Genomic DNA, 10,692 nt, shown 5'->3' on the forward strand with positions numbered 1-10,692 from the left:
GTATTATGGTAGTATTAACAGTATTAAGAGTATTTGCAGTATTACGGTAGTTTTAACAGTATTAAGAGTATTAGCAGTATTATGGTAGTATTAACAGTATTAAGAGTATTAGCAGTATTATGGTAGTATTAACAGTATTGAGTATTAGCAGTATTATGGTAGTATTAAGAGTATTAGCAGTATTATGGTAGTATTAACAGTATTAAGAGTATTAGCAGTATTATGGTAGTATTAAGAGTATTAGCAGTGTTACGGTAGTATTAACAGCATTAAGAGTATTAGCAGTATTATGGTAGTATTAACAGTATTAAGAGTATTAGCAGTATTACGGTAGTATTAATAGTATTAAGAGTATTAGCAGTATTATGGTAGTATTAACAGTATTAGCAGTGTTACGGTAGTATTAACAGCATTAACAGTATTAGCAGTATTATGGTAGTATTAACAGTATTAAGAGTATTAGCAGTATTATGGTAGATTAACAGTATTAAGAGTATTAGCAGTATTATGGTAGTATTAACAATATTAAGAGTATTAGCAGTATTATGGTAGTATTAACAGTATTAAGAGTATTACGGTAGTATTAACAGCATTAAGAGTATTAGCAGTATTATGGTAGTATTAACAGTATTAAGATTATTAGCAGTATTACGATAGTATTAACAGTATTAAGATTATTAGCAGAATTATGGTAGTATTAACAGTATTAGCAGTATTACGGTAGTATTAACAGCATTAAGAGTATTAGCAGTATTATGGTAGTATTAACAGTATTAACAGTATTAGCAGTATTATGGTAGTATTAACAGTATTAGCAGTATTACGGTAGTATTAACAGTATTAAGATTATTAGCAGTATTACGGTAGTATTAACAGTATTAAGATTATTAGCAGTATTATGGTAGTATTAACAGTATTATATCTCTTGGTATTTACTTGTTGAAGAGCTGCAGCAGCTGTGTCTTGTCCTCCATCACCTCCTGACACCAGGTGTGAGCCTTGGTGCTGTAGAACAGGTAGGTCCGACAACACAGTTGCTCCTTAAACACCGGCCAAAACGTTGGCTTCGGACCCAGAACCTCGAAACCGTGGACCCGAGTGTCGATACCTCCCTGTCAGAGGAAGGAGGGGTCAGTATTTAGAGGGGAGGGGTCAGTATTTAGAGGGGCGGGGTCAGTAGATAGAGAGGTGGGGTCAGTATATAGAGGGGTGGAGTCCATAGAGATGGTAGACTGACCTGCTGACATCTCTTGACCCTGATCTGGATGATGGACCAGAACCTGGTCATGTTCTCCAGCAGAACCACCCGACTGGCTGAAGGAGTAACATTCACCTGGACGGGTTGTTCATAAATACATGTGGTCATTATTTTGTGTTTACATCATCACATCAAGTGATCCAGGCCAACTCTTCCTCCTTTAGAGAGGAGCAGGAGGAGGATGAGGAGCAGGATGAGGAGGAGGATTAGGATGAGGAGGAGGAGACTCACCGTATTCAGTTCAGTGTTGATGTTGGTCGGGTCGTCTCCTCCCAGGACCAAGACTCGGGCCGGCATGTAGCTCGAGTCCTCGCTGGCCACCTGGATGGCCAGTTGTCTACACACATGACAGGTTCATACTTTATCTTTCATATACCTGCAGTATACTCTCAGTATCTGTACTGTAGTAGGTATTAGTATCAGTGACGACCTGAGAGTACTCTCAGAGAACTGAATACTTCTACCTCAGATTAACTTCATGACCTGTGGTTTTGTCCACAGAGAAAGGAGGACGTACGCAGATGAACACAGAGTACATCCACAGGTACTTGTGTTGACTATGTTTAGTAGTACTGTCAGTATCAGTATCTGGTGGTACCTGTAGTATCTGGTACTACCTGATGTATCTGGTGGTACCTGTAGTATCTGGTGGTACCTGTAGTATCTGGTACTACCTGATGTATCTGGTGGTACCTGTAGTATCTGGTACTACCTGTAGTATCTGGTACTACCTTAAGTATCTGGTGGTACCTGTAGTATCTGGTACTACCTGATGTATCTGGTACTACCTGTAGTATCTGGTACTACCTGTAGTATCTGGTACTACCTTAAGTATCTGGTGGTATCTGTATTATCTGGTACTACTTGAAGTATCTGGTACTACCTGTAGTATCTGGTACTACCTGAAGTATCTGGTGGTATCTGTAGTATCTGGTACTACCTGTAGTATCTGGTACTACCTGATGATGACTCCTTTGTGCATGTAGATGTTGATGAAGTGTGAGCCAGTGCAGCCGTTGGACTCCCAGTAGGTTTTGGGGTTCTTGTCGGTCAGCTTGTTCGCTCGATGGTGATTGGAGGAGACCTCCACCTTCTCCCAGCATTTGTCCTCCTTCAGCTCCACACTGGAGCCTGAACACACCACCAGTTAAACCAGTGACACCAGTTATGAGGCTTTATCTTTAATCATGTTATTAAATGTATACAGACCTTGGCAGAGATTCCTGAGGAACACGTCGAAGAAGGGGATGTTGATTGGCTGATGGCTACGACGATGCTCCTCAATCTGACCCAACACCATCTGACAGGAAACAGGAAGTAGACCAGGTCAGATATCTAATGACAGGAAGTCAGACTGTAAACACCTCCAAATGACGGACCTGTGTCCACATGACGGAGAGAGTGGACGCTGCCTTCTAGAGATGAAGCAACATGCCCAGCGTTCTTTTTCAGAGCGCCCTGGCTCTTTTCTGCGGTCGCTCAGAGCGCTTCTTTATTAAAATCTCTGAACTCCTCAGAGCAGTGCTCATGATGTCACTGGTGCTCCTTGCTACTGTACGAAATGTCAGTCAGGAACCACCACGACGAATATAGCAAGTCTCATTGTTTGAGGGAAGATCGGCTGGCGGAGGTTGCTGCTAAGTGCTGCGCTTTGATCACCACACTGTTGTAAGCTGACAAGGTCACAGTGATGACAACATAATGCCTCTAGCCACAGCTATCACCGACACGGAGGCAGAAAACATGTTTTGTAAGGTCACAGTGACCTTTGACCCTTGACGACCAAATTCTAATTAGTTTAGTCTTCAGACTAAGTGGTTGTTTGTGTCAAATTTAAAGAAATTCCCTCACAGTATTCCTAAGATATCATGTTCACAAGAATGAAACAGATGAGGTCAAAAAGACCTTTGACCACCAAATTCTAATCAGTTTATTCTTGAGCCCAAGTGGACGTTTGCATCAAATTTTAGGAAATGCCCTCAAGCTGTTCTTGAGATATCGTGTTCACAAGAATGAGACAGGTAAGGTCATGGTTACCTTGATCTATGACCACCGAAATCTAGTCAGTTCATCACTGAGCTCAAGTGAATGTTTGTGCCAAAATTTGAAGAAATTCCCTTGAGGTGTTCTTGATATCGTGATCACAAGGATGGGACAGATGGATAGAAGGACGGACATAAAGCCTCCAGCCAGTTATCACCAGCTGGGAGGCATAAAAACAAGTTTTGTGAGGTCACAGTGACCTCGACCTCTGATCCATGATCACCAAAAAGTTATCAGTTCATTGTTGAGTCCAAGGGGACATTTGTGCCAAATTTGAGGAAACTCCCTCAAGCTGTTCTTATGATATTGTGTTCACAAGAATGTGATGGATGCAAGGTCACAGTGACCTTTGACTTTGACCTCCAAATTCTAATCAGTTTAATCTTCTGTTCAAGTGCACGTTTGTTCCAAATTTGAGCAAACTCCTTCAAGCCCTTTTTGTGGTGACACATTAATGAGGATGAGTGGGATGCTAGGTCACAGTGACCTTTGACCTTTGACGGCTATCCACAGTGCGGAGGGGAAAAAAAGAGGACCCTTCTTCTTCTTCTATGATCTTAACACGTTCAGTAAACTGAATAATGTTTTTTAAATTGAATCGCTGTGGTGTTGTCAGGAAGCCGTTTCCAGGCAGACTTGCTGCAGCAGTGGTGGCGGTGTGAAGAGTTAACGGTGTGTCCTGCGTACCTGGATACATCCTGCGAGGACACTTGTGGTCATCTTCTTGTAGAGGCTGGCGTACTTCTCACAGTCAGTGATGAGGTCACGCAGCTCGGTGACCAGCAGCAGGTTGGTGCTGTGTTTGTCCAGAGCTTTCACCAGAGCCTCTTTGGTCCCCAGGCGACACATCACCACCGCGTAGTCTTTGTTCAGGGATGCCAGGCGGTACAGGAAGCGGATGAACAGCTGGACCACCTAAATGACGAATCACAGCAGGTCAAACGTTTACATACAGAAAGTGTGTGTGTGTGTGTGTGTGTGTGTGTGTGTGTGTGTGTGTGTGCGTGCGCGCGTGTGTGCTGTGTACCGACCTCTCTGTCGTTGATGAAGGCCGTCATGGAGGACAGGCAGGGCTCGATGCTCTCGTGCCATGGCAGCATGTCCTCCTGGTAGTTATCAAGGAACTTGTTCAGGATCCTGCAGAGACAAACAGCCAATCAGACAAGCTGCTTCATCATCATCATCATCATCATCATCATCATCATCACCATGACACTGTGGGGGGTCAGTACCTGAGGATGGAGAGCTGGACGGCCCGGTCTGCTCGATGCTGCTCCATCAGACGAACCAGGTCTTGATACGTGTCTCGACTGTGGGTCACCTGACCAACCAATAATCACCAATATTTAACGACTGTATCCTGTGAGGTGGCTTCATCATATTCTGTGACATCATCATCGTCATCATCATCATGTTTTAAAACTCCAGTGTGTCAGATTTAAATCATGGTTGTGTTCTGGTTCCCTCAGAATGAGACGTTTATTTACACAGGGAGCAGGTCCTCGTCTACAGAGATCAACATGTTGCACCACCATGTTTCTACAGTAGCCCAGAACGGACAAACCAAACACTGACTTGGTTTTGTTTGGTTTGGTTTGGTTTGACTTGGTTTGGTATGACTTGGCTCAGCATGGTTTGGGCCATCAGCCCAGTGCAGCAGGTATTTGTGTCTCCATAAATCCACTAATTCGGTGATGAACACATTTCACTTCCTGTAGACTCTTAACAATAAAAGTCTCCTGTTACTCTGATATGCAGAAACTTTTATTGTGAAACAGCAGGATGAGGATGAGTTTTCAGCTAATGGTGAAGATCAGACATTAACTCAGATATGTGAGGTCACAACAGGATGCAGGAGAGAAGCTTAACTCCAAGCTACACAGATCCAGAGTCATTTGGCATGGCTTAAGTGACAGTGTTAAAGGTCTATATATGGTTGTGACTGTGACACACTGGAGCTCTGATGAATCACAGGTGAGTCACAGGTGACAGGTATACTCTGTACCTGACTGCGCTGGTCCTCCAGCTGAGAGGTGTCGTCACACAGCAGCTGCTCCAGAGTCTGGATCACCTCCTTAGTGGCTGTCAGCTCCTTCAGACTCACCACCAACATCTGCAGCTCCGTGTCCTTCAGGTCCAGCTGCTCACGACTCTCTGATGACACACACACACACACACACACACACACAGGACAGACAAAGCTTCAGTCCCACAGACAGGATGGACTGTACTGACGTCAACGTTAAGCTCTATGTTGGTGAGTTTACAGCTTCATCACCATGGAGTCATGTGATCGGGGGGGGAGGGGGTACCTTTGCTCTCCAGCTTGTGCACCATGGAGATGTGGTTGAGGGCGATGATGGCGAGCATGGTCTCAGCTCTGGACAGAGTCAGACACTTCTTGAGGACGGCGGTGACGTCGGCGGCCACCAGCTGCTCTGCCAGGCTCTTGTGGTTGGAGATGAGCATGATGATGACCAGCAGGCCGTTTCTCACCGACAGCATGCAGCTGCACACAGAAAACCGCTGTCAGTAACAGGAACCTTCAGAGGAAGTCAACACCTGAACCTGCGACAGGAAGTTACCCTTTAGTCTGCAGCATGAGGTCAACGGCAGCGGGGATAGCTCCCAACAGGCCCTTGGAGCCTTCGGGCGTGGCCGAGCCAATGCTGGCGAAGATCTCCAACATCATCTGAGTGCCAGACTCAGACAGCGGGAGGCTGCTGCCGACACTGCGCAGGTCGTGTTTACTGGCTCCGGTGATGACCTTCAGAGTCTGACACAAACAACAACAACAGGTCACACAGGACGGCCATCTTAAAACTGTGACATCATGGTTTTACAGATTAATGACAGGGGGAGTCTGTGATATCACAGTCTGTGATGTCACAGATCCTCAGATCGTTTGCAGCTGTTTAACAAAGCTGCAGCATGTAGCTGCATCCGTCTGAGGACAGTGGATGTGAGGGGTGTGTCTTACTGCGAGCGCCAGCTGCTGGACGTGAGTGATGGCGGAGAACTCTTGCATGCAGGACAGGACAGCTTTGACTCCGCCCTCGGTGGCAAAGGAAACCCTCCACTCGTATTTGAGCATTAGGAGGTGTGTGAGTCTGAGCGTGCTGACCACCAGGTCTTTGGAGGACGAGCCCAGCAGCTCCACCAGCAGCTTCAGCACCTTGTCCCTGACGGAGGACACACAGAGGACACACAGAGGACACACACAGAGGACACACACAGAGGACACACAGAGGACACACACAGAGGACACATCATCACACAGTGAACCTCACACATTCAGGGACACACATCGTCATCTGCTCTCCCAGCTCCCCTGAACTACCCTCTGGCTTTGTGTATCTCCTGGAGACACTCAGCTATCCCAGGGTTCCTGAACTACCCACAGGTACTGTGTATTTACTGGAGACAACCATCTATCACAGGTTGTCTGAACTACCTCATGGCTCTGTGTATCTCCTGGAACACTCCACACTCTATCCTGGGATACACCACACCTATATGTTGTCTCTGGCTCTGTGTATTTCCTGGAGCGGTCCACTGATGATGGCGTCTCACCGTATGGTCTGAGCCGAGTCGCTCCTCATGGAGTTCTTCTCCTGTGCTCCCTTCTCCTCCAGCAGCCTGGTGATGAAGAGGACGGCGGCCAGCTGCTGGGCGTGGTCTGAAGACGCCCCGCCCTTCTTCAGGATGTCCACCACCTCCCCCAGCTTCTCCAGCACCGTCTTCTTCCCCTGGACCCGCGGGTTGTTGAACACTGCAGGGAGGACAGACAAATGGACTCTGACTCTGATGTTACTGTCCACCTGAGGGACACAGAGTCCCTGTGGACACCTGTCCCCATCTCCCACCTTTCATCTTGTCCTCCAGGTCTTCGGGGTATTTGCTGTCGTCCTCTGACGGCAGCTCGTTCTCCGTCTCCGGGCTGCCACAGCCTGAGTCAGGAGGAAGTTCCTTCTTTGCCTTCTTAGAGACGGAGCCCAACGCTGAGGAAGAGGAGGCCAAGGCTGACGATGAAGAGGAGGAGTTTGGTCCCCCTCCTCCTCCTCCCCCTCCTCCTCCTCCTCCCCCTCCTCCTGCCAAGTTGGACGAACCCAGAGAGCCTTCAGCTGGAAACAAACGGTCACAGACATGGAGACAGATTTAGAAACTCAGACACATGTCTTGTGCGTCCTCACAGAGACACATGTCTTGTGCGTCCTCACCCAGCAGCTCTTCGTCCTCCAGACTTCCTCCTCCTCTCCTCAGGTAGTGTTTGCAGAAGGTGTGTGAACACAGCAGGTCACTGAGACACGACGACGGCAGCTTCTGCTTCAGGTAGTGAAGCAGCTTCTTCGCCACGTCTCCGGGGACAGACAGACCGATCAGAGACAAGTCGTCCAACTCCGTCTCCTGTGGGACAGACAGACAGGTGTGAGTGAATAGTTTTTTTACCCATCATGCCCCTGGGTGTGTGTGTGTGTGTGTGTGTGTCTCACCTGGTCATCCAGGCTCTGCAGCAGGATGCTGTTGACTTCCTGTTGCTGCTTGAGCTCCAGCTTCTTGATGAAGAAGAGGATCTCCCACCACTCGGCCCGGCTCAGGGCCAGCGGCTCCCTCTGCAGACCCTCCGACAGGTAGGGCAGAGAGTACAGCCCTCCGGGCGGCTTGGAGAAGAACGTCTGACTCACTGTGGGAGCAGAGACACAAACAGGGTCACCTGACCTGAGCTGAGGGACAGGTGGAGGCATCAGGTGTGATGGGATCTTACCCGCGGTGAGTTTGAGAGTCTCCGTCAGGGTGGAGGCCTTCTCCTGCGTCTCCTTCTCAGCCTGACTGCTGCTGCCGCTGCCCAGGATCTCCACCATGTGCCAGTGGACCCAGTACGTCCTGGACAGGGAGTTCCAGTACACCTGAACGCAGTACACACACACACACACACACACAGGACACATCACACACTGCTGTCCTCCAGACTCAACAGGTCCAGGGACGTTATCAGGGGGACACCATGTTGGATTTTATGTTGCTATGTAACAACTGATTAGTCCAATAACTGATGTCCATATATCCATTGTTTCCCTCCTGATGTCACTGATCATCATCATCATCATCATCATCATCATCATCATCAGGTCTCTGCTGTAGTGAGTTAAGTTATGATCTTAACAAATTTTTCATATGATACTAAAAATCATTTCAGTATTATCGTTAACGAGACACAGCCTGATCCTGATCCTGATCCTGATCCTGATCCCGATCCCGATCCCGATCCTCCCAACATGTTTTGGACAAACTGAAGATTTGGTCCGGATCAAAACCAGGACCAGATTACATGATCTGATCATTTTGTTTCTCCTGAACAACCTGTTTTTAAGATTTGATCCAATCAGATCAGGTTTCTCTGAACACCTGACTCCTCTGCTTTAACCCTCCCAGCAGCAGGAGGCGCTGCAGTCTGACAGGAGTCACTCACCAACATGTCACAGTAATAATGATTAGAAGCTATAGTGACCTCGGCTCACTGTGCTGACGTGTCTGTGTGAGTCTTTGTATCGGTGCCGTGTTTCCTCACCTGAACAGGTGGCGAGCCATCGTTGCTGTAGCGGAACTCTCCCTCGTCTCCGGAGCTCACCTCCTCGTAGTCCTCCAGCATGCGGACCATCATGCCGCTCTTCAGGTTGTCCTGGACGTACTCCACGTAGGCCGAGCGGCTGGCGAAGTCAGAGCGCGTTTTATATCCGTTTCCTGTCTTCTTTTTTGGCGGCGTGGCGGCGGCGGGAGCAGCTACAGCAGAGGTGGCGGTGAGGATGACAGGGGAGGCGCAGAAACGGGGCTGGAAGATGGATCTGAGGACGGGGCGGGATGCCTCCTCCCCCAGCTCCTCCCCACAAGCCCCGCCCCCACCAGGATGGTGGGCAGAGCCGTCGGGAGGCTGGCGGTTGCGGTCCCAGCCCATCACACGGACCAGCTCCGAGATGAGGTTGGCCATGGCCATGGTGAAGTCGAACTCTCGCTGGACGCGGAGGTGCTCTGCCTGGTGGGCGGCGCTGGAGGAGGAGGCGGGGGAGGGGCTGGCGTCCTGTCTGTCAGAGTTAGACTCCGCCCCCGCCGTGTTAAGTTTGTCCATTAGTGACGTCACACACAGGTAACGCTTCACCAGAGAGAAGAGCAGCTTCCCAGGAATCTGAGCACACGCACCACAAACACACACACACATAATTAGTAATCAACAACAACACATAAACAATCAGTACTCAATAATCAATAATTATAATTATTTCAATATTAATGATCAATGATAATATTAATAAACTTCATTAATTTAAACTTGTTTATGTGAATATATATTTAAATACCTGTAGACAAACATTTTGTGAAAGAAAACATCACAAATTATAACACAAACAGAAACCAGCTGACACAGTGTGTGTGTGTGTGTGTGTGTGTGTGTGTGTGTGTGTGTGTGTGTGTGTGTGTGTGTGTACCTGCGGCAGGTGAATCCCCTCGAAGGAGATGCCGTGCTCCTCTGACGACGTGGTCTCAGCAAACAGCTCCAGCAGAGTGTAGCGGTTATCAAAGTCCATGTGCTGCTCGATGCCGTCCTGCTGACTGAGGGACAGCAGGACATACGCACGACTTCCTGCACAGGGGACAGGAGGACAGGGGACAGGAGGACAGGAGGACATGCCGTCAGAGACAGGAGGACAATGTAAAACGTTAATGTTCAGCCCTGCTACTTATCCAAACTAAATAACTGTCCCTTAGATATCATTCTGCCAAATTCTTAAAGGAGGTTTTTCATTGTGTTGGGTCAAGTGTCCTAGTTCAGGGTCTGTCCCAGCTGCCTTCAAACATGCTGTGGTTAGGCCCCTCCTACACAGTCCCATCTTGACCCCTCCGTGCTGTCCCACTTTAGACCTGCCTCCCATTTGCCTTTTCTTTCTCAGGTGTGAAACGTCGGTTCATCTGTTCACCATGCAGACCACCGACTGAACACTGGTCAGCTGACAGACAGGATGTTATCATCACTGTGGGTCTGTGGGTCCTCAGCAGCATGTGTGTGTGTGACGTGTCATCATCTGTTGTAACCATGACAACAGGTGGCCACCTGCAGGTTGTTCTCTGTCTCCACGCGTCACATTCAAACACCTGAAACGTTTATTTCTTCTGATCTAACACACACATCCTGCTCAGAAGAAGACTCAAAGCTGGTGAACAAACTGCAGCCTCACCGTCTGTCTGTCCCTCTGTCCCTCTGTCTGTCTGTCTGTCTCTCTGTCTGTCTGTCTGTCCCTCTGTCTGTCCCTCTGTCCCTCTGTCTGTCTGTCTGTCCCTCTGTCTGTCTGTCTGTCCCTCTGTCTGTTTGTCCCTCTGTCCCTCTGTCTGTCTGTCTG

General features: G+C 48.3%; 1 protein-coding gene across 1 annotated transcript in view; it reads right to left on the reverse strand.

Moving 5' to 3' along the window:
* The window catches only part of LOC126406355 (cullin-9), a 53,590-nt gene that overhangs the window by 29,853 nt on the left and 13,045 nt on the right, over positions 1-10,692 (reverse strand). The window contains exons 3-21 of the mRNA XM_050070562.1: positions 9,784-9,938; positions 8,871-9,482; positions 8,067-8,208; positions 7,795-7,985; positions 7,522-7,708; positions 7,168-7,425; positions 6,875-7,073; positions 6,282-6,483; positions 5,887-6,077; positions 5,614-5,810; positions 5,307-5,455; positions 4,534-4,622; positions 4,333-4,438; positions 3,989-4,216; positions 2,468-2,558; positions 2,218-2,389; positions 1,490-1,595; positions 1,238-1,333; positions 936-1,112 (exon numbers count right to left, since the gene is read on the reverse strand). Coding sequence (XP_049926519.1) covers positions 936-1,112; positions 1,238-1,333; positions 1,490-1,595; positions 2,218-2,389; positions 2,468-2,558; positions 3,989-4,216; positions 4,333-4,438; positions 4,534-4,622; positions 5,307-5,455; positions 5,614-5,810; positions 5,887-6,077; positions 6,282-6,483; positions 6,875-7,073; positions 7,168-7,425; positions 7,522-7,708; positions 7,795-7,985; positions 8,067-8,208; positions 8,871-9,482; positions 9,784-9,938 — 3,548 coding nt within the window. The remainder of the gene's footprint in view (positions 1-935; positions 1,113-1,237; positions 1,334-1,489; positions 1,596-2,217; positions 2,390-2,467; positions 2,559-3,988; positions 4,217-4,332; positions 4,439-4,533; positions 4,623-5,306; positions 5,456-5,613; positions 5,811-5,886; positions 6,078-6,281; positions 6,484-6,874; positions 7,074-7,167; positions 7,426-7,521; positions 7,709-7,794; positions 7,986-8,066; positions 8,209-8,870; positions 9,483-9,783; positions 9,939-10,692) is intronic.

The sequence above is a fragment of the Epinephelus moara genome, chromosome 19, assembly GCF_006386435.1.
Source record: "Epinephelus moara isolate mb chromosome 19, YSFRI_EMoa_1.0, whole genome shotgun sequence".
Taxonomy (NCBI): Eukaryota; Metazoa; Chordata; class Actinopteri; order Perciformes; family Serranidae; genus Epinephelus; species Epinephelus moara.